This window comes from Theobroma cacao, chromosome 8 (genome assembly GCF_053813885.1).
Source record: "Theobroma cacao isolate CCN51 chromosome 8, ASM5381388v1, whole genome shotgun sequence".
NCBI lineage: Eukaryota > Viridiplantae > Streptophyta > Magnoliopsida > Malvales > Malvaceae > Theobroma > Theobroma cacao.
The window spans coordinates 10,617,875-10,638,278 of NC_142646.1; the positions used below are offsets into that span (position 1 = coordinate 10,617,875).

Genomic DNA, 20,404 nt, shown 5'->3' on the forward strand with positions numbered 1-20,404 from the left:
ATTCGGAATCGAAAATTTAATTTTTTGAAAGGATTTTGATCAAATTTAATTATTTGGAGTGTGAAATGAGTATGAGGAGTGAAAATTATGCATTATGAAAAATTTTCAATTTTTGGGGTAAAAATGTAATTTTTGAAAAGTTCAGGGGCAAAAGTGTAATTTTGAAAAATTTGCTCCACCAAAACTTTGGAAAAATCTGAAAATATCACTTAAGACTTGGATAAGTCAAAGGGAATGCATGGTGAAAGAAAATAGGACAAGTGGATGGCTAGAAAAAAGAAATGAATTAATAAAATATTTAAAATATGAATAAAATAATATTATTTCATTAAACAATAAAAATGCATAAAAAAAATCAGCCCACCCATTCTTCTTCTTCAACATTCGGCCAAGCAAGAAACAAGAGAGAGAAAGGAGAAAACAAAACCCTAGAGAGAGAAAATCAAAGAAAAAGTGTGAATTTTCAAGGAAATTAAGTGAAAAAGGTGAGATTTTTTCTATTAAGCTTGAGTTTTCTTATTCCCAAGCATTTCTCTTTATTTTCCATGATTAAATTACATGTTTTCATGATGAATTCAATTCTGAAAAAATGGGTTAGGAGAGTTGAAATACCCCATACTTTGATATGGTGATAAATAAAGTTGATTGAATGCAAATTGAGGTCAATTAAAATGTTTAAAAGTGATAAAAGACGAAAGGAGTAGTTTAGGATAAAATATTTTGCAAGTGAGAAAATAACAATAAAATAATAATAATTTTATCAGAGGAGAATTTGTGAGATAAAAGGCGATTTGGAAGTCAAGTGAGGCATAATAAGGTATTTTGGGTACCAAGGAGACAAGATAAAAATTTTTTAGAATAAAATAATATTTTATTAATAAAATAATATTAAAATATTAATATTTAGCCGGATGTCGAAGTCAATCAAGAAGGAGGATCATATGGTTGATCCAAGTGGGGGAGAAGATGACAAGCCCGACTCTACAGAAATATTTGTGATGACATACATGTGGTGGATAACATGTTTACATGCTAAGAGAGTCTTAAAAAAATTTACAAAAGTCGGTATTGTACCTAGAGGTACAATAAAGTTGATTTAAGCCTCAAACTAGATCAAATAGAGAATTTACAATGAAATTAAGAATTTTAAAGTCCCAGAATGGGTTAATATGGTGATTCGGAGTTCGAGAATCAATTTGGAGTCAAATTAGAATTTTCGCTATCCAGGGGCAAAATGGTCATTTGCCACCTGGGGACAAAATGGAAATTTTTAGAAAATATTTTTGGCCCCATTTGACTTATTGGAGTAAGATTTGAGGTTTAGAAGTGAAAAATTTTAATTTCGGTATAATTTGGAGTCAAAGGGTAAAATGGTAATTTTACCATTCGGAATCGAAAATTTAATTTTTTGAAAGGATTTTGATCAAATTTAATTATTTGGAGTGTGAAATGAGTATGAGGAGTGAAAATTATGCATTATGGAAAATTTTCAATTTTTGGGGTAAAAATGTAATTTTTGAAAAGTTCAGGGGCAAAAGTGTAATTTTGAAAAATTTGCTCCACCAAAACTTTGGAAAAATCTGGAAATATCACTTAAGACTTGGATAAGTCAAAGGGAATGCATGGTGAAAGAAAATAGGACAAGTGGATGGCTAGAAAAAAGAAATGAATTAATAAAATATTTAAAATATGAATAAAATAATATTATTTCATTAAACAATAAAAATGCATAAAAAAAATCAGTCCACCCATTCTTCTTCTTCAATATTCGGCCAAGCAAGAAACAATAGAGAGAAAGGAGAAAACAAAACCCTAGAGAGAGAAAATCAAAGAAAAAGTGTGAATTTTCAAGGAAATTAAGTGAAAAAGGTGAGATTTTTTCTATTAAGCTTGAGTTTTCTTATTCCCAAGCATTTCTCTTTATTTTCCATGATTAAATTACATGTTTTCATGATGAATTCAATTCTGAAAAAATGGGTTAGGAGAGAGAAAGTTGTTGGATTTATTTGATTTTAATTTATGTTAGTGTTTTTAGTTAGTTTAGCATATTTAGAAACAAAACAACAAGAAAAGAATTTATTTTCTCCCCCAACCCTTAATGGCTGAATTTACCATGTAGTGAGTGAGGATGAGTTTGATTTTATTCTAGGAGAATTGGTTAAGGAATAATGAATTATGAGCCTAGAAAAATAATGAGAATTTTCGGAGCAAAAATACGAATTTTTACCCACTAGGGGTATTTTCGTAATTTACTATTGGGACTGATAATTTGCATCACACTGAGGGACATTAAGTTAATTTGGGTGCAATTGAGGTATAGAAACTGAAAAGAATTAAATTGGAGTTTAAACGAACCCGTTAGGAATTTAATCGGGTGATAAGATGAATTAGGCTAATACCGGATTTAGATAGTTACCAATGCATTTTTGCATTCCATATCATGCATTGGTAGTCCAAATTAGTTTAATTTTGATTTAGTACCAACTTAGTGAATTCTCGATTTTGTACTGTGTCAAGGTGGTGAGTCCTCCAATAAAGGCAAGAAAATTACATCCGAGGACCAGTAGACAAAGTGATTCGAAAGTCTGCATTCTAGACATTGTGAGTAAACTTATTATCGTCTTAGTTATCTAGAGTAGTTTTATACAACTGTGTAATTTTATGAAAAATGGGTTTAAATGGTAAATTGTTATGTTTTAAGAGAAATTATAATTTTATAAAATGATTTTATAAATTTTTTGAAAAATTGAATATTGATTTTGAAAATAGAGTAATTGGAGACTGCCAGTTTGTGTTGCAAATTTATGCTTTTGAATTGAATAGCTTATGACAATAAATGAGCATGAATGGCTAAACTGATTTTGGTGTTAGAATTATTTATATTGTGTATTCAGCCTTGAGAGGCTAAATTGCGATAAATTGTCATGTCATGCTAGAATGAATTTTATTGATTGGTGGATTATATATTAATTATTTACTGCAGAGGGGGTTCCGTGGACCAGCCTATTAGAGGGGCACGGTAAACCCCATTATATTATTACCTCGAACGGAGAGGCGCGTAGGGTATCTCCTGGGGTAAAGCTTAGGGTTCACTTCACGGTAAACCACCACGTGAAGGGGAACTCAGCCAACGCCAAGGAACGGCTGTATTTTTCTCAAACTAAAAATATATTTTAAGTGTATACAAAATTTTAACAGCCTTGGCGGACTCGGTTAGATGCCCTGCGCAAGGTATCACCGAGTATGAGTTTTGGCACAAGCCAAAGTTTTAAGAAATTCATAAGCCAAGTTGATTACTAGATTTTTATGGATTGATTTTATTTGGTTGAAATGAGTTAAAAGGTAATGAAATTGCAGTATGATGATTTATTTTAATTGTCTCCATTTACTCGACTTTAGATAGTTTAGATGGTATCTGTTTACTCACTGGGATTTTATAATCTCACCACCCTCATTTCCTCACATTTCAGGCTCAGGGAATTTCGTAGTTAGCTGACTTGAACAAGGACCTTCATTTGGACTCGAATCGGTAAAAGCTGTAGGTTTCCAGCTTCCGATGCATTTTGGATAGATATGGGCCCACGTGTCACTGTAAAAGAAATTTTATGCTTTGGTTATTTGCTTTATAGTATATATGAATATAATTATCTTTTACGCTATAAGAATTATGTACCGATAGTTTTATGAAAATTATTTTACAAGAAAATAGTTTATTTTATTGAATATTTTTATCATATTCAAATGGTCAAATTTTCACTTCAAATGAACGTTTTAGATACTTAATTTTTTTTAATCATTAAATATATATTTTCGGCTTACCTACTACATTTTTAGCAAGTTTCGAGGTTTTCGATAAAAATGACGAAAATGCCCCTGTGAGCAAAAAAAAAAATATGTTATGTTATAATTTGGAAATGATTTGTAATCCTTCGTATTTTGATTATTTGATAACTATTGCTCACCGAGGAAGTGCGAAAGCTGATACGAGAGCCTTGCGAGGTTTCGATCGACATTCGGGGTGAAGAATGTTTGTCGGGGCTTCGCGACGATTGTCACGGGCATGATGGGGAGTTCCGGGTCGTGACAAGAGAGAAAGTTGTTGGATTTATTTGATTTTAATTTATGTTAGTGTTTTTAGTTAGTTTAGCATATTTAGAAACAAAACAACAAGAAAAGAATTTATTTTCTCCCCCAACCATTAATGGCTGAATTTACCATGTAGTGAGTGAGGATGAGTTTGATTTTATTCTAGGAGAATTGGTTAAGGAATAATGAATTATGAGCCTAGAAAAATAATGGGAATTTTCGGAGCAAAAATACGAATTTTTACCCACTAGGGGTATTTTTGTAATTTGCTGTTGGGACTGATAATTTGCATCACACTGAGGGACATTAAGTTAATTTGGGTGTAATTGAGGTATAGAAACTGAAAAGAATTAAATTGGAGTTTAAACGAACCCGTTAGGAATTTAATCGGGTGATAAGACGAATTAGGCTAATACCGGATTTAGATAGTTACCAGTGCATTTTTGCATTCCATATCATGCATTGGTAGTCCAAATTAGTTTAATTTTGATTTAGTACCAACTTAGTGAAATTCTCGATTTTGTACTGTGTCAAGGTGGTGAGTCCTCCAATAAAGGCAAGGAAATTGCATCCGAGGACCAGTAGACAGAGTGCTTCGAAAGTCTGCATTCTAGACATTGTGAGTAAACTTATTATCGTCTTAATTATCTAGAGTAGTTTTATACAACTATGTGATTTTATGAAAAATGGGTTTAAATGGTAAATTGTTATGTTTTAAGGGAAATTGTGATTTTATAAAATGATTTTATAAATTTTCTGAAAAATTGAATATTGGTTTTGAAAATAGAGTAATTGGAGACCGCTAGTTTGTGTTGCAAATTTATGGTTATGAATTGAATGGCTTATGACAATAAATGAGCATGAATGGCTAAACTGATTTTGGTGTTATAATTATTTATACTGTGTATTCAGCCTTGAGAGGCTAGGTTGCGATAAATTGCCATGACATGCTAGAATAAATTTTATTGATTGGTGGATTATATATTAATTATTTACTGCAGAGGGGGTTCCGTGGACCAGTGTCACGACCCGGAACTCCCCATCGAGCCCGTGACAACCGCCGCGAAGCCTCGACAGACATTCTTCACCTCGAATGTCGATTGAAACCTCGCAAGGCTTAGCATCAACTTCCGCATCTCCCCGGTGAGCAATAGTTATTAAATCTCGCATTTCAAAAAAATCATAAGTCATTTTTAAATAAGAACAATAAAATATTATTTTCTGGCTCACAGGGGTATTTTCGTAATTTTTCGTCAAAAATCTCAAAACTTGCTAAAAATGTAGTAGGTGAGCAGAAAATATATATTTAATGATTTAAAAAAACAAATTAAATATCTAAAACATTCGCTTGAAAGCAAATTGTTGACAACTAGTAATATTCAAAAATAATAAATGAAATATTCTATTTTGTCATAAAATAAATTTTTATAGAAATATTCGTAAATAATTTTTTTTTCGCACATGAAAGTAAAGTAAAAATTGTATGAATAGAAATACAGATAACCAAAATATAAGTTTTGATCTGCAATGACACGTGGGCTCCAATTGACCAAGATGATGTAAGACTGTGAACTCTTACTTTCTATAATGCAGTTCCGAGCTTAGTTCTCGTGTTACTCGACTATCTACAAACTGTCCTGAGCCTGAAAAATGTATAGGAAGAAGGGGTGAGATTTTATAATCCCAGTGAGTAAACAGATACCATCTAAAGCATCTAAAGCCGAGTAAATGAAGACAATTAAAATAAGTCATCATACTGTAATTTCATTACCTTTCTGTTCATTTCAACCAAATAAAATCAATCGATATAAATCGAGTAATCAACTTGGCTTATGAATTTCTTAAAACTTTGGCTCGTGCCAAAACTCATACTCGGTGATACCTTGCGCAGGGCATCCAACCGAGTCCGCCAAGGCTGTTAAAATTTTGTATACACTTAAAATATATTTTTAGTTTGAGAAAAATACAGCCGTTCCTTGGCGTTGGCTGAGTTCCCCTTCACGTGGTGGTTTGGCGTGAAGTGAACCCTAAGCTTTACTCCAGGAGATACCCTACGCGCCTCTCCGTTCGAGGTAATAATATAATGGAGTTTACCGTGCCCCTCTAATAGGCTGGTCCACGAAACCCCCTCTGCAGTAAATAATTAATATATAATCCACCAATCAATAAAATTCATTCTAGCATGACATGGCAATTTATCGCAACCTAGCCTCTCAAGGCTGAATACACAGTATAAATAATTCTAACACCAAAATCAATTTAGCCATTCATGCTCATTTATTGTCATAAGCCATTCAATTCAAAACCATAAATTTGCAACACAAACTAGCAGTCTCCAATTACTCTATTTCCAAAACCAATATTCGATTTTCTAGAAAATTTATAAAATCATTTTATAAAATCACAATTTCTCTTAAAACATAGCAATTTACCATTTAAACCCATTTTTCATAAAATCACACAGTTGTATAAAACTACTCTAGATAATTAAGACGATAATAAGTTTACTCACAATGTCTAGAATGCAGACTTTCGAAGCACTCTGTCTACTGGTCCTCGGATGCAATTTCCTTGCCTTTATTGGAGGACTCACCACCTTGACACAGTACAAAATCGAGAATTTCACTAAGTTGGTACTAAATCAAAATTAAACTAATTTGGACTACCAATGCTTGATATGGAATGCAAAAATGCACTGGTAACTATCTAAATCCGGTATTAGCCTAATTCGTCTTATCACCCGATTAAATTCCTAACGGGTTCGTTTAAACTCCAATTTAATTCTTTTCAGTTTCTATACCTCAATTGCACCCAAATTAACTTAATGTCCCTCAGTGTGATGCAAATTATCAGTCCCAACAACAAATTATGAAAATACCCCTAGTGGGTAAAAATTCGTATTTTTGCTCCGAAAATTCCCATTATTTTTCTAGGCTCATAATTCATTATTCCTTAACCAATTCTCCTAGAATAAAATCAAACTCATCCTCACTCACTACATGGTAAATTCAGCCATTAATGGTTGGGGGAGAAAATAAATTCTTTTCTTGTTGTTTTGTTTCTAAATATGCTAAACTAACTAAAAACACTAACATAAATTAAAATCAAATAAATCCAACAACTTTCTCTCTCCTAACCCATTTTTTCAGAATTGAATTCATCATGAAAACATGTAATTTAATCATGGAAAATAAAGAGAAATGCTTGGGAATAAGAAAACTCAAGCTTAATAGAAAAAATCTCACCTTTTTCACTTAATTTCCTTGAAAATTCACACTTTTTCTTTGATTTTCTCTCTCTAGGGTTTTTTTTTCTCCTTTCTCTCTCTTGTTTCTTGCTTGGCCGAATGTTGAAGAAGAAGAATGGGTGGGCTGATTTTTTTATGCCTTTTTTATTGTTTAATGAAATAATATTATTTTATTCATATTTTAAATATTTTATTAATTCATTTGTTTTTTCTAGCCATCCATTTGTCCTACTTTTTCCACCATGCATTCCCTTTGACTTATCCAAGTCTTAAGTAAAATTTCCAGATTTTTCCAAAGTTTTGGTGGAGCAAATTCTTCAAAATTACACTTTTGCCCCCGAACTTTTCAAAAATTACATTTTTACCCCAAAAATTAAAAATTTTCCATAATGCATAATTTTCACTCCTCATACTCATTTCACACTCCAAATAATTAAATTTGATCAAAATCCTTTCAAAAAATTAAATTTTCGATTCCGAATGGTAAAATTATCATTTTACCCTTTTACTCCAAATTATACCGAAATTAAAATTTTTCACTTCTAAACCTCAAATCTTACTCCAATAAGTCAAATGGGGCCAAAAATATTTTCTAAAAATTTCCATTTTGTCCCCAGGTGGCAAATGACCATTTTGCCCCTAGATAGCGAAAATTTCAATTTGACTCCAAATTGATCCTCGAACTCCGAATCACCATATTAACCCATTCTGGGACTTTAAAATTCTTAATTTCATTGTAAATTCTCTATTTGATCTAGTTCGAGGCTTAAATCAACTTTATTGTACCTCTAGGTACAATACCGATTTTTGTAAATTTTTCGAAACTCTCCTAGCATGCAAACATACTATCCATCACATGTATGTCATGATAAATATTTTTATAGAGTCGAGCTTGTCATCTTCTCCCCCACTTGGATCAACCATATGATCTTTCTTCTTGATTGACTTCGACATCCGGCTAAATATTAATATTTTAATAATATTTTATTAATAAAATATTATTTTATTCTAAAAATTTTATCTTGTCTCTTTGGTACCAAAAATACCTTATTATGCCTCACTTGACTTCCAAATCGCCTTTTATCTCACAAATTCTCCTCCGATAAAATTATTATTATTTTATTATTATTTTCTCACTTGCGAAATATTTTATCCTAAACTACTCCTTTTGTCTTTTATCACTTTTAAACATTTTAATTGACCTCAATTTGCATTCAATCAACTTTATTTATCACCATATCAAAGTATGGGGTATTTCAACCAGCCTATTAGAGGGGCACGGTAAACTCCATTATATTATTACCTCGAACGGAGAGGCGCGTAGGATATCTCCTGGGGTATAGCTTAGGGTTCACTTCACGCCAAACCACCACGTGAAGGGGAACTCAGCCAACGCCAAGGAGCGGCTGTATTTTTTTCAAACAAAAATATATTTTAAGTGTACACAAAATTTTAACAGCCTTGGCGGACTCGGTTAGATGCCCTGCGCAAGGTATCACCGAGTATGAGTTTTGGCACGAGCCAAAGTTTTAAGAAATTCATAAGCCAAGTTGATTACTCGATTTTTATGGATTGATTTTATTTGGTTGAAATGAGTTGAATGGTAATGAAATTACAGTATGATGATTTATTTTAATTGTCTCCATTTACTCGACCTTAGATAGTTTAGATGGTATCTGTTTACTCACTGGGATTTTATAATCTCACCACCCTCATTTCCTCACATTTCAGGCTCAGGGAATTCCGTAGTTAGCTGACTTGAACAAGGACCTTCATTTGGACTCGAATCGGTAAAAGCTGTAGGTTTCCAACTTCCGATGCATTTTGGATAGATATGGGCCCACGTGTCACTGTAAAAGAAATTTTATGCTTTGGTTATTTGCTTTATAGTATATATGAATATAATTATCTTTTACGCTATAAGAATTATGTACCGATAGTTTTATGAAAATTATTTTACAAGAAAATAGTTTATTTTATTGAATATTTTTATCATATTCAAATGGTCAAATTTTCACTTCAAATGAACGTTTTAGATACTTAATTTTTTTTTATCATTAAATATATATTTTCGGCTTACCTACTACATTTTTAGTAAGTTTCGAGGTTTTCGACAAAAATGACGAAAATGTCCCTGTGAGCCAAAAAAAAAAAAACATGTTATGTTATGATTTGAAAATGATTTGTAATCCTTCGTATTTTGATTATTTGATAACTATTGCTCACCGGGGAAGTGCGAAAGTTGATGCTAAGCCTTGCGAGGTTTCAATCGACATTCGGGGTGAAGAATGTCTGTCGAGGCCTCGCGGCGGTTGTCACGGGCCCGATGGGGAGTTCCGGGTCGTGACAGATTTTATGATGTATTTGAGAGTTATTGAACCTTAGAATGTTTTAATATGGTGATTCGGAGTTCGAGGATTGATTTAGAGTTAATTCGGGAATTTTCATAACGTAGGGGCAAAATGGTCATTTTGCCACCCAAGGGAAAAATTAGAATGTTGGATGATATTTTGACTAAATTTGATTAATTAGAGCATTATTTGAATTTGAGAAGTGAAAAATTTCAATTTCGACATTTTTCTAAACATAAGGGCAAAACAGTCATTTTACTTATCCACAGGGACGTAATTGAAATTTTTAGAATTTTGCACCACCATGACACTTGTCCAGCCCATGAACTTCACCCATCATCATTTTGGCCTATGAATAATTTTGTGGTGGTGAGAGAATGCTTAATTGTTAAGTATTAAGCATGCACCAATTACATGGTGACACGTGGCAGTTTTTAATCCTTTTATAATTCCCTTTAAAAACCAGCACACACTCCTCCCATTTCACTCTTCATGACCGGCCAAAGCTAAGAACAAAGAGAAAGGAATAAGAGCAAACCCTAGAGAAGAAAATCCAAGAGAAATTTGTTGAATTTAAAGGAACAAAACAATTAAAGGTAAGATTTTTCAATTTTGGCTTAAGATTTACCTTACCCATGCTTTCTTTTTCATTTTCTATGGATGAAACACAAGTTTCCATGAGGGATTACATGCTGGTCGAACTTAGAGAGAGAGGTTTTGATGGTGGATTTTGCTAGATTTCATGATATCTAAATGTTTTTAGTTGTTTGATGATGCTTGGCATGAAAAACAAGTAAGAAAATTACATACCCTTCAACAACCCTCTTTGGCCGAATTTTATGGGTGACTTGTTGATGATGGATTTTGTTGTATTTCAAGTTTTTTAGCTAGGAATTGATGAATTATGATGTTGGATATCGAAATCGGAATGAATTTCGGTTATGGTGAATTAGGTCACAATTAAGCTCATTGAGGTACTTAGGTGTATTTGGAATTTTGAAAGTGAAATGAATATATTTGAAGTTGAATCAGATGTTTTGATTAATTCAACAGTGTATAGTTCGAGTTAGGCCGAATACAAATTTAGTCTGATCATAATTGAACCCACGTAGAACATCGTCTTTAAGTGATCATTCGGACAATTCTCATTCAATTTCATGCATTCATATAGAGCTTGAAATAGTTTTATAACAATTTGGCACAAATATATTGAATTACGTGTCGTGTATTATGTATAGGTGGTGAGCCCTCTGATAAGGGTAAACCTATTATACCCGAAGACCAAGAATAAGAGTACTCCAAACTCCCGCTATTGTAAGTAACAAACTTTCATCTTTACTATCTAAAGTTGTTTCTACTTGTTTTTATGTTTTAAAGAATAATGAGTTTAAATGGTAAATTATTATGTTTTAAAATTGAAGTATTGGTTAAATGAAATGAGTTTTATAACTTGTTTTGAAATTGAATACTAGTTTTGGAAATTGAGTAAGTGGAGACTATATACTCGTGTTTTGATATATGGTTTGATTTGGTGACTTATGACAATGTGATGGCATGAATGGCTGGATTTGTGTTTTGTGTGGAATATATAAACTGTTTTATTTTACCGTGATACAGGCTAGGAAATATCATATTAGCCATGTCATATTGCCGAAATTTTTATTGATTTGGTGGGATAATTGATTAGTTTATTGCAGTGGGCGGGTTTTTGTGGACCAGCCTATTAGAGGGGCACGCTAAACCCCGTTATATTTTACCTTAGTATGAGAGGCGCGGAGGGTATCTCCTAAGGTATATTTAGAGTTCACTTCACGCCGAACCATCACATGAGGGTGAAACTCAGTCAACGCCAAGGAACGGCTACGTTTTTAAATGTAAAAACATGTTTTACATGTATATATTGTTTTAACAGCCTTGGCGAACTCGATTAGATGCCCAGACCAAGGTGTCACCGAGTACGAGTTTTGGCACGAGCCAAGTTTTAAGAGAGTCATAAGCCTTACTGATTATTTTTTATGAAATGTAATTGTTTTATATGAATTAAAATGAGTTTTGAATGTTATGAATTATATTATGATAGAATGATTTAACTATCTCTATTTACTCGACTTTAGATGTTATAGATGAATTTTGCTTACTCACTGGGTTTATAAAAACTCACCCCTTCTTTTCACCCATTTCAAGCTCAAGTCAATCTGTAGACAACCAATTTTGTCAAGGATTACCTTTGGATCTGCATCCTTAGAAATCGAAGGTCTACAGTCTTGCATATTTTTGGTTATATCGGGGCTCACATGTCATTGTAGAATATTTTGTATACTTGGCTGCGTGTGCCACTGTATGTATGAATTTATTTTTCTTTTACGCTATAAAAATTATTTACGCAGAGTTCTATAAAAATTATTTTATAAGAAAATGAAATATTTTATTTAATATTTTTATTTAGTTTGATTAGCCAAAAATTTTATTTTAAATGGATGAATTAGATTACTAAAATTATTTTTAAATAAGAAATGTATATTTTTCGATCGTATGCTGTATTTCACCAGTTTTCAAAATTTTTGGGTAAAAATGATCAAAATATCCCTATGCGGCAGAAATTACTTTTTGTTTGTTTTGATTTAAAAATAGTTTATATTCCCTTAAAACATTATATTTAGTAACCACTGCTCACAGGGGAGATATAAAATTGATGCAAGAGCCTTGCGAGGTTTTGGTTGACATTCCGAGTAATGAATGTCTATCGAGACATCGCGACGGATGTCACGGGTTCAAGGGAGTACCGAGTCGTGACACATTATCTCTCTATATTTTTTGTTGTTCTTTTTTTCTTAATTAAACACTCCAAGAAAATATAGTTGCCTCTTCTCTTTCTACTTTTCTTGTACATGTAAAACTTTATATGAGTTGAGTTACTAACCAAAGAAGAGAAATTTATCCATATTGGAACATAAAATTGAAAATATAAAATATCATAAAATAATTTCAAGCTATCTATCAATGTTAATTACTATTTTAAGATTTTATGCGCTTAAACTAACAATGTGCAAAAAGGATATAAATTATAAATCTTGAAAATACAATTAAATTCAATTCATTAGATAAAAAAAACTCTTTTCAATGAAATTTTCTGTTGAAAAAAATTTTAATTTTGTTGAATATTTTTCTAATGAAACGTTATAAATTCTTAAATCAATAACATCTTCTGTAAAAAATGAAAGTGAAGGAAAATTTTTTGAAGGATACTCAAAAATCTATTAGTAATAATTTTTTATATTAAAACATTTTGTAAATTTAGTCAATAATTTTCGTTGAAGAATGGTATTTTCGATAAAAAAAATTCATCAAAATTGAAATTACCTTTTTCCTATAAAATTTTTATAATACATTTTTTGATTTTGTGTTATTTTAATATCTATCTCTAATTTGTTATATTTACTTTTGCCTTTTCTGTAAAAATAAATAACTAAATCAAAGTTCTATGTACAAAAATGATCTTCAAAACCTCAATGATATACACTTTATGTTACAACCCTAAAGAAAATGATATTACATCGTTCTCAATGTCTCAATGATAAACACATTTTGGCATGTTTCAGAGTAGCAAAAACATGTACTCTTTCACTCATAATGAGGTGCTACTTTGGACATAAAATGATGAATTTTTTTTCCCATGTGATTGGTTCTTGAAAAATACAAGTTGAGACAAGCTATGATCATTGAAAACAAAAAATTTTCTGATTATTTCGACTCTCATGAATCACGAAGTTGCATTATATATAAAAGAGAACAAGATATGATCAAAGTTTTGAGCAATATATCGAAACAAATCATGTTTCGAAATTCGACTTGGTTAGCCAAGACGAAACATGCCACTCTCTCAATCCTAAAATATCATTTTTAGCTTCCCGGCATTGATCAAGATCAATTAAATCAAGGGATCATATATAGTTTGATATTATAGGGAATTTAAGAAGAGAGAGTGAGAAATCAAAGGCATGTGTTGATGATGAATGTGTGAAGAGAATAGAGACATTAATTCATGTCAATAAAACCAAGCATCTATGTTCACATTAAAAATCTTGGGGTTTCCCTGGATCCATTAGCTTTATAACTTAATAAGCAATCAAAAGTCAAAAAAGCTAGCTAGCTTTCATAAAGTTTTTGAAACATCTAATCTAAACTTACACTTTAGCTCAACTACAAAGAAATTTAGACTAACCAAACCCAATGATTAATCATTACGTTTGGATAAGTGACAGATTTGGAATATTAGAACCTGAAATATAGAAAACTAGATATAGAATTTAGTTAATAGGATATGGGCTCCCTTCATTGTTCAACAACTAAAAGAAACAACAGTAAGACAATAATTTGGATTTAACTTATTAACCATTGAAATCTCTTCTAAAGTTTAAGGTCAAAATTTCCTTTTTTAATCTTTCTCATATTGATAATAATAATAATAAAAGAAAAAAAAAAAGGCGAGAGGAGGGGGATAACGGTTAATAATTTAAGTTGAGGTCTACACTCTTAGGTTTGAGAGGTTACTGAAATATATTATATAAGCCAGTGGTACTACGAGTTAGGTGGAAATTAAAGCCTGCTTGACTTGGACAGGCCTTAAAGTTGATGGATTTTCTAAGCATTTCTCAAGTCAAATCCGAGAGCGCCGTTAGTTTAACTACATTTGTCGTATTACTATTACAGCATCACTATTCACTTCTGCATTCCCTTTTTTTGGCCCCATGATTTTGGTGTAGGAAAAGAAATAATAAAGGATAAAGGATTAATGCATGAATGTCCATGTAAGAATGGAATAAAAGGATAATGTCAACTGATCAGTGCAAGCATTTTTCTTTATTATTTGGGGAGGATTTCCAAATCCAATTTTTTGAATAGAGGAACTTATTTGTTATCAATTGAAGATTGCATCATTGATTAATAAATTAAAAAATGATTTCTTCATAGTTTTAGTTAAAGAAAGTTAATCAAGGATAAAATTGGCAATTCAGCAGAGCAGGTCTCCAATCCATGAATCCATGATGAGAGCGTGCCCCATGTCATAATTTTTCTCACATGACTGAAACCCTAATGGATGACTTAATAAAGCATTAACACACAAATAATCATACTATATATTGTAATGTTATAAATTTTGAAATTTAAAAAAATTAATATCTCTTATTTGAATTATTTTGATTTATTTTTTAACTAATCATAAATTAAATATTAGCATAATTTTCTTTTTTTTTTTAGTTTTTAAAATTTAAAAAAGAGGTGTGTACCAGAAAGGAGCACCAAAGAACAAATTATCATGCGCCACTACTCTAACGTGTGCCAACGTCCTCACCAAAGCGGAAGTGCTTGGGCCCTGGGGAGCATTCGTCGTAAAAACGCGCCGTTTACTGTTGGTCACGTAAACGGCAGCTAGAAAAACCGGTGGACTCAACCGTCAAGGACAAAACCGTACTTTCGCAAGAAAGTTCTAAGTCAGTTCTTTAGTAACCTTAATCCTCAGGCAATTTAATAAATAAAATGAAAAAAAAAAGGCAGAGAAATGAATACACGTAAATACGATATTATTTAAATGAAGAATTATTAAAATTTGAACCAGTTTTTCTTCACCCCCACCCTCCATGGATGGGTTGCAATATCAAAAGAAAAAAACAGTTTTTTTTTTCATTTTTTTATTCTAAAATTTGGAGTTTCATTAAATTAGATTTACTAAGGATTTGGAGTCCGTGGCTTTGGTTCTCTATAGAGAGAGAGAAAGCAAGAACTCTAGAGAGAGAAAGCGCGTGTAGTAAAAGCGTTTGAGGATCTGACGCAGAAAAGAGAAGGAACAAACAACAACGATGGTGAGCTGCTTGTGATTCTCTTTTCCTAATTAGATCTCTAAATTCTTCTCCGTTTTTTTGTTTGTTTCTCGAGAAAAAAAAAAACTTCCTGCTTCTTCTATCCATTGAGTTTATGAGATCCGTTCAGTGTATTCTTCTTCGAAAAGTTCATTCCGAAATCTGATTTCTTTGTAAAAGTGTTTGCTTTTGCTTCCGCTGATTTGACCATTATACTGTTTCTTATCGGTGCTAAAAAGAGGTACATTCATTCCGCTGTCCATTTCTGATTCTTTTTCCTTCTATTTTTTGCGTGGTTTGTGGAGGATAAATAATTTCTTATTGATATATTTTTTGCGGGAAAATTTTATATGAAAAGCTCTGATCTTTGCTTACTCAAAGTTGAGAGATATAGAAATGAATAGTCGATTATTGCTCAGGTTAAAAACTCTTCCCAGCTTCAGTTACTTTTGTGAAGGTTAGATGTTAACCTTAAAATGTTAAAGCTTTAAATATTTCCTTTTTTGATGAAGCTTTAAATATTTCTAAAATATTTTAAATAGCAGCAATAATTAAAGTAGCAGAAATTAAGGGCATAGTTTAAATTACTTTTAAAGGAATCGGTATTGAATACTTTAAAAATAATAACTCTACTTTACTGCTTTCAGGAATTTTGGTGCTTATTTGGAGATTTAAGAAAATGGGTAAATTTTGGTATTTCTTTTACTTTGGTGCTCCCAGATTCTTAGTTTGACTAAAGACCGAACAGGAAGAGGAGGAAGCTAAGATTTTGAATTAAGAGAAACTTTGGGTTTTAAGGTTTTTTTTTTTTTTGTGAGATTAGGGTTTTTAAAACCCCGCCAAAAAGATGGTTTCTGATAAAAGTCTGGTATTTTAGTTGCTTTTTTTTGGTCCATTTTGATTGAGCCTTTTTCTTTTATGAGAATCTTCTTTTCTTGCTTTGTGCTTTTCCCTCCATCTCATCTTTTCCTCTTTTCTTACTTTCTTATTAAGTATTGTCAGTTTCGAGTTTTTAAAATTTAAGCTGTGTTTGCTTTCATTTTGCAGTTAGTGCGTACGTGTGGATGATCTCGTAATCGCCATTTTGTGGGATCATATTTATAATTTATGCGACCATTTTGGAGTTTTTGGGAGTGGTGAGAGTAAATGTCGTTTCGAAGTATAGTAAATGATGTCAGGGATGCTTTTGGGAGCTTATCTAGGCGTAGTTTTGAGGTGAGGTTGCCTGGCCACCATAGGGGAAAATCTCATGGTTCAGTGCTTGAGTTGCATGATCAGCCTGTGGTTATTCAGAATAGCCGATGGGCAAGCCTCCCGCCTGAGCTTTTGCGTGATGTGATCAAGAGATTGGAAGCGAGTGAGAGTACCTGGCCTGCTCGCAAGCATGTCATTGCTTGTGCTGCGGTATGCAGGTCATGGAGGGAAATGTGCAAAGAAATTGTTCGATGTCCTGAGTTCTCTGGAAAAATCACCTTTCCTGTGTCTCTGAAGCAGGTTAGATCTCTAATTTTTATGATCTTCTGTTGTGCAAACAAGACATCATTGTGGAATAATTAATAGATGAACTGATTAATAATGTGTTTATCAGGCTTCTTGATTGGTCATAACTATTTTATTTTGATATAAATTTGTGTATGCATACATGTCTTAACTTCTAGAGTGGAATTTTATATTATATACAGTGGTGACTGACAGTTTTATTTGTTCGTCATCAGCCTGGGCCGAGGGATGGGACCATTCAATGCTTCATTAAGAGAGACAAATCTAACTTAACTTATCACCTTTTCCTTTGCCTTAGTCCTGGTAAGCTACTCTGTCAGACTCAATCTTTTACAATTCGTTGGCCTGATTCCGTGCTCTGGTCTTCTATCTGTTTTCTTGGTGGCCTTTTTTTTTTTGAAATGCTATTTTCTTGGTGGCCTTAGCAATATAACTAATTAATTTTTACCACAAATGTTTCTGTGGTTACAAGTATAAGCTCAATGTGGTTAAATATATTTTTTTTTGGTTATGGAAATGTCGAGCAGTGCTTCTTATCTTTAAAATAAAAAACTGACTCATTTGATAGGCTGAAGATCTTAGGGAGTTGATGCTACTATAACAGATGGGACTGCTTCTATAGTCAACATTTTTTTGTTTCTGAAGATGCGGATTTGCTGTTGAAGCATCCTACAAGTGCAGTTGTAATTGCTTGACTTGCAAACATTCTCCCTCTTGTTCCCTCTGATAATACTTTCCAACGAGATAATATAATGTGCAATAAAATATATGTTTTAGCAGGCTTTGTAAATCTACTTCAATTTAACTGTCTTATTGACTCCTCCGTTCTAGCTACTTCTTAATTATTTTGACAATCCGAGACAGTAAATGGCTACTTCTTCTAAGGGTTCATGATGCTTTTATATCCAATTTGGAGTCCTTTGATTCCGAAGTTGAGAGCCTGTGCGAAAATCTGATTAATTCACTCATTTGAGTCCTATCTATTGAACTTTACAGTGATGGCTTCCTCAATATACATGTTTGCTACACTTCCAGTTCCTTCTTTCGAAAATGCATGAATTTTGTTTGCAAGTTAACAAATTTGGTTCGAAGTATAAATGGCATCTGGGTTTTTAGAACATTTTCTGCTGGCCTCCCATATGATCTGTGGCTGAGTTACACAAATAAAAATGTCTGTTGTCATGATCAAGTTTGAAGTTAATGGCAGGTTTTACTTTAACAATTTAACAAGCCATTTGTACATTGGCTGGGCTCTAATGCCCTTTTACACTGCACTGTGTTGAACTATAGCACCTGTGTCTCCATGCAATTTAAATAAGGTCTTGTCAGTCATCTCTGCTCCATAAATGGTCCAAGATCATAAATTATTGGTAGTAGCTCTTTTACTTCCCTTGTTAGTAGGTGAATTATTTCTCTTATTTTGTCACCTTAACACTAACTAGCTATAGATGGCACATTATTATTATTGTGTTGGTTCCCTAACATACTATTCTGACGCTCATGTCTGTGTGGATATAATTTCTTGTTTCATATTTACCATTCTATTTGGGTATGTAACCTTAATCTTTGCTATATTTTGCAGCTTTGCTTGTTGAAAATGGGAAGTTTCTTCTTTCTGCAAAACGGACCCGTAGAACTACTTGCACAGAGTATGTGATCTCCATAGATGCAGATAACATATCAAGATCTAGCAGCACGTATATTGGAAAACTTAGGTAGGATTTCTGGTTCCTTTCTAAATGTTGCTGTTTTTTATTTCATTAGGCTTTGAATGCTCAGTTTGTCGAACCACCCTTATATTATTTTATTGCATGTTATGGTTGACATTATTTGAGGAAGGAAACAGTGTAACATTTTTCTGGAGATGTCCTGCTAGTTTATTTGATTCTGTTGACATTATTCGCTAGGTTGTAAATGAACATATGCGGGCAGGTACTTTGAAGCATCATGCATCGGCTAAACTGATTTGCAATCCCTATTTGATATGTTAATTCTTGTAAATTTATATTGTTAGAAACATCCTAATGTGCATATTTACCTTCAGGTCAAATTTTCTTGGCACCAAATTCATTATTTATGACACACAACCTCCATACAACAATGCTCAGCTTCCACCACCTGGCCGAAGCCGTAGGTTCTATTCAAAAAAAGTCTCGCCAAAGGTTCCCACTGGTAGCTACAACATTGCTCAGGTGTCATACGAGCTGAATGTGCTAGGTACTAGAGGGCCTCGTAGGATGCATTGCACTATGCACTCAATTCCTGCCTCTGCCCTCGAGCCAGGTGGTATTGTCCCAGGCCAGCCAGAGCTTCTGCCTCGATCCCTTGAAGACTCATTTAGGAGCATCTCTTTCTCAAAGTCAATTGATAATTCATCTGAGTTTAGCAGTGCCAGATTCTCGGACATTGTTGGAACCCGTGATGAAGAGGATGAGGGAAAGGAGAGACCATTGGTTCTCCGGAACAAACCACCACGGTGGCATGAGCAGTTACAATGTTGGTGCCTGAACTTTCGAGGGCGGGTGACTGTTGCATCTGTCAAGAATTTTCAGCTGATTGCAGCAAACCAGCCAGCAGCTGGTGCTCCAACACCATCACAGCCAGCCCAATCTGACCATGATAAGATTATTCTCCAGTTCGGTAAAGTCGGCAAGGATATGTTTACCATGGATTACAGATATCCTCTCTCTGCGTTTCAGGCTTTTGCCATCTGCCTGAGCAGCTTTGACACCAAATTGGCATGTGAATAGACGAAAAAGTGACATGTTAAGCAAATAGAACATGTAGCTGGGTATTGGTCTTTACTTTCTAGCATTTATAGGATGTGGTGTTTGTACTCATAGCCAAAGAGACTTGCAAGCACAGAACAACTTCTGTGCACCTTCAGGAGGAGTCCTCCTTTTCATTTCTCTTCCTCTTTGTCTTCCTTTTGGTTTTTTTCCTCTATTTTTCTCCTTTGAGGTAGATTGCTTTAGATGGTTTCATCGTCCGTCTTCTGTTGTTCAATCTTTGATGTTCTAATCATATTATCATAACAGTTAAGACTTGGAAGCTTACAATGTTCGATCATTATGTAATGGAAGAATCCTCTCTCTGGGCTCTTTTTTTTTTTTTTAGCTACATTTCGTTCCAACTATGGACATGCCAACATGGGTCTAAGGAGGTAAATTTTTTTCTAAGGATAACTGATTTTAATTCTAGTCCACAAATGTAGAAGATTTTTTAATATTTAATTATATTATTATATATAGAGTTGTCCCATTTTTAAGGTCGGTTGATTGTCGGATTCAGCTTGTGCTTGGGCCAGGCCCGCCGTAGGCAGAACATTAGATTCCCACTTGAAGGGCCTTTTGTCTTCTAAA

At 33.1% G+C, this 20,404-nt stretch overlaps 1 protein-coding gene and 4 long non-coding RNA genes across 6 annotated transcripts in view; 4 read left to right on the forward strand and 1 right to left on the reverse strand.

The window, feature by feature from the left end:
- The window catches only part of LOC108663055 (uncharacterized), an 81,527-nt gene extending 69,863 nt beyond the window's left edge, over window positions 1-11,664 (forward strand). The window contains exons 4-5 of the long non-coding RNA XR_016027924.1: window positions 10,923-10,998; window positions 11,382-11,664. This is a non-coding gene — a long non-coding RNA (uncharacterized LOC108663055). The remainder of the gene's footprint in view (window positions 1-10,922; window positions 10,999-11,381) is intronic.
- LOC148761180 (uncharacterized) lies at window positions 1,758-3,940 on the forward strand. The gene is made up of 3 exons (XR_016028013.1): window positions 1,758-1,869; window positions 2,518-2,601; window positions 3,471-3,940. It is a non-coding gene; the product is annotated as an uncharacterized LOC148761180 (long non-coding RNA).
- LOC148761181 (uncharacterized) lies at window positions 4,223-9,317 on the forward strand. The gene is made up of 3 exons (XR_016028014.1): window positions 4,223-4,705; window positions 5,088-5,229; window positions 9,065-9,317. It is a non-coding gene; the product is annotated as an uncharacterized LOC148761181 (long non-coding RNA).
- LOC148761182 (uncharacterized) lies at window positions 5,540-7,548 on the reverse strand. Its single transcript, XR_016028037.1, has 3 exons — window positions 7,332-7,548; window positions 6,599-6,682; window positions 5,540-5,729 (listed from the first exon to the last, which is right to left on the reverse strand). It is a non-coding gene; the product is annotated as an uncharacterized LOC148761182 (long non-coding RNA).
- Window positions 11,665-15,258: 3,594 nt separating the features above from the next.
- LOC18592620 (tubby-like F-box protein 8) lies at window positions 15,259-20,093 on the forward strand. 2 transcript variants are annotated; one of them, XM_007019438.3, is made up of 5 exons: window positions 15,259-15,783; window positions 16,590-17,036; window positions 17,258-17,345; window positions 18,625-18,757; window positions 19,087-20,093. In XM_007019438.3, exons 2-5 carry the CDS (start codon window positions 16,689-16,691, stop codon window positions 19,790-19,792), a joined length of 1,275 nt encoding a protein of 424 aa, XP_007019500.1. In that variant the 5' UTR covers window positions 15,259-15,783; window positions 16,590-16,688; the 3' UTR covers window positions 19,793-20,093. The 2 variants fall into 2 exon arrangements, with proteins under 2 accessions (XP_007019500.1, XP_007019501.1); XM_007019439.3 differs by having other exon boundaries at window positions 15,259-15,545.
- Window positions 20,094-20,404: the final 311 nt, after the last annotated feature.

Excerpts from the sequence above, each read along its gene's own strand:
- LOC18592620 (XM_007019438.3), top strand. The coding sequence starts at position 16,689 with ATGTCGTTTCGAAGTATAGTAAATGATGTCAGGGATGCTTTTGGGAGC. Across the intron at positions 17,037-17,257 it reads TTCCTGTGTCTCTGAAGCAG|CCTGGGCCGAGGGATGGGAC; the intron begins GTTAGATCTCTA and ends GTTCGTCATCAG. Across the intron at positions 17,346-18,624 it reads TTTCCTTTGCCTTAGTCCTG|CTTTGCTTGTTGAAAATGGG; the intron begins GTAAGCTACTCT and ends TATATTTTGCAG.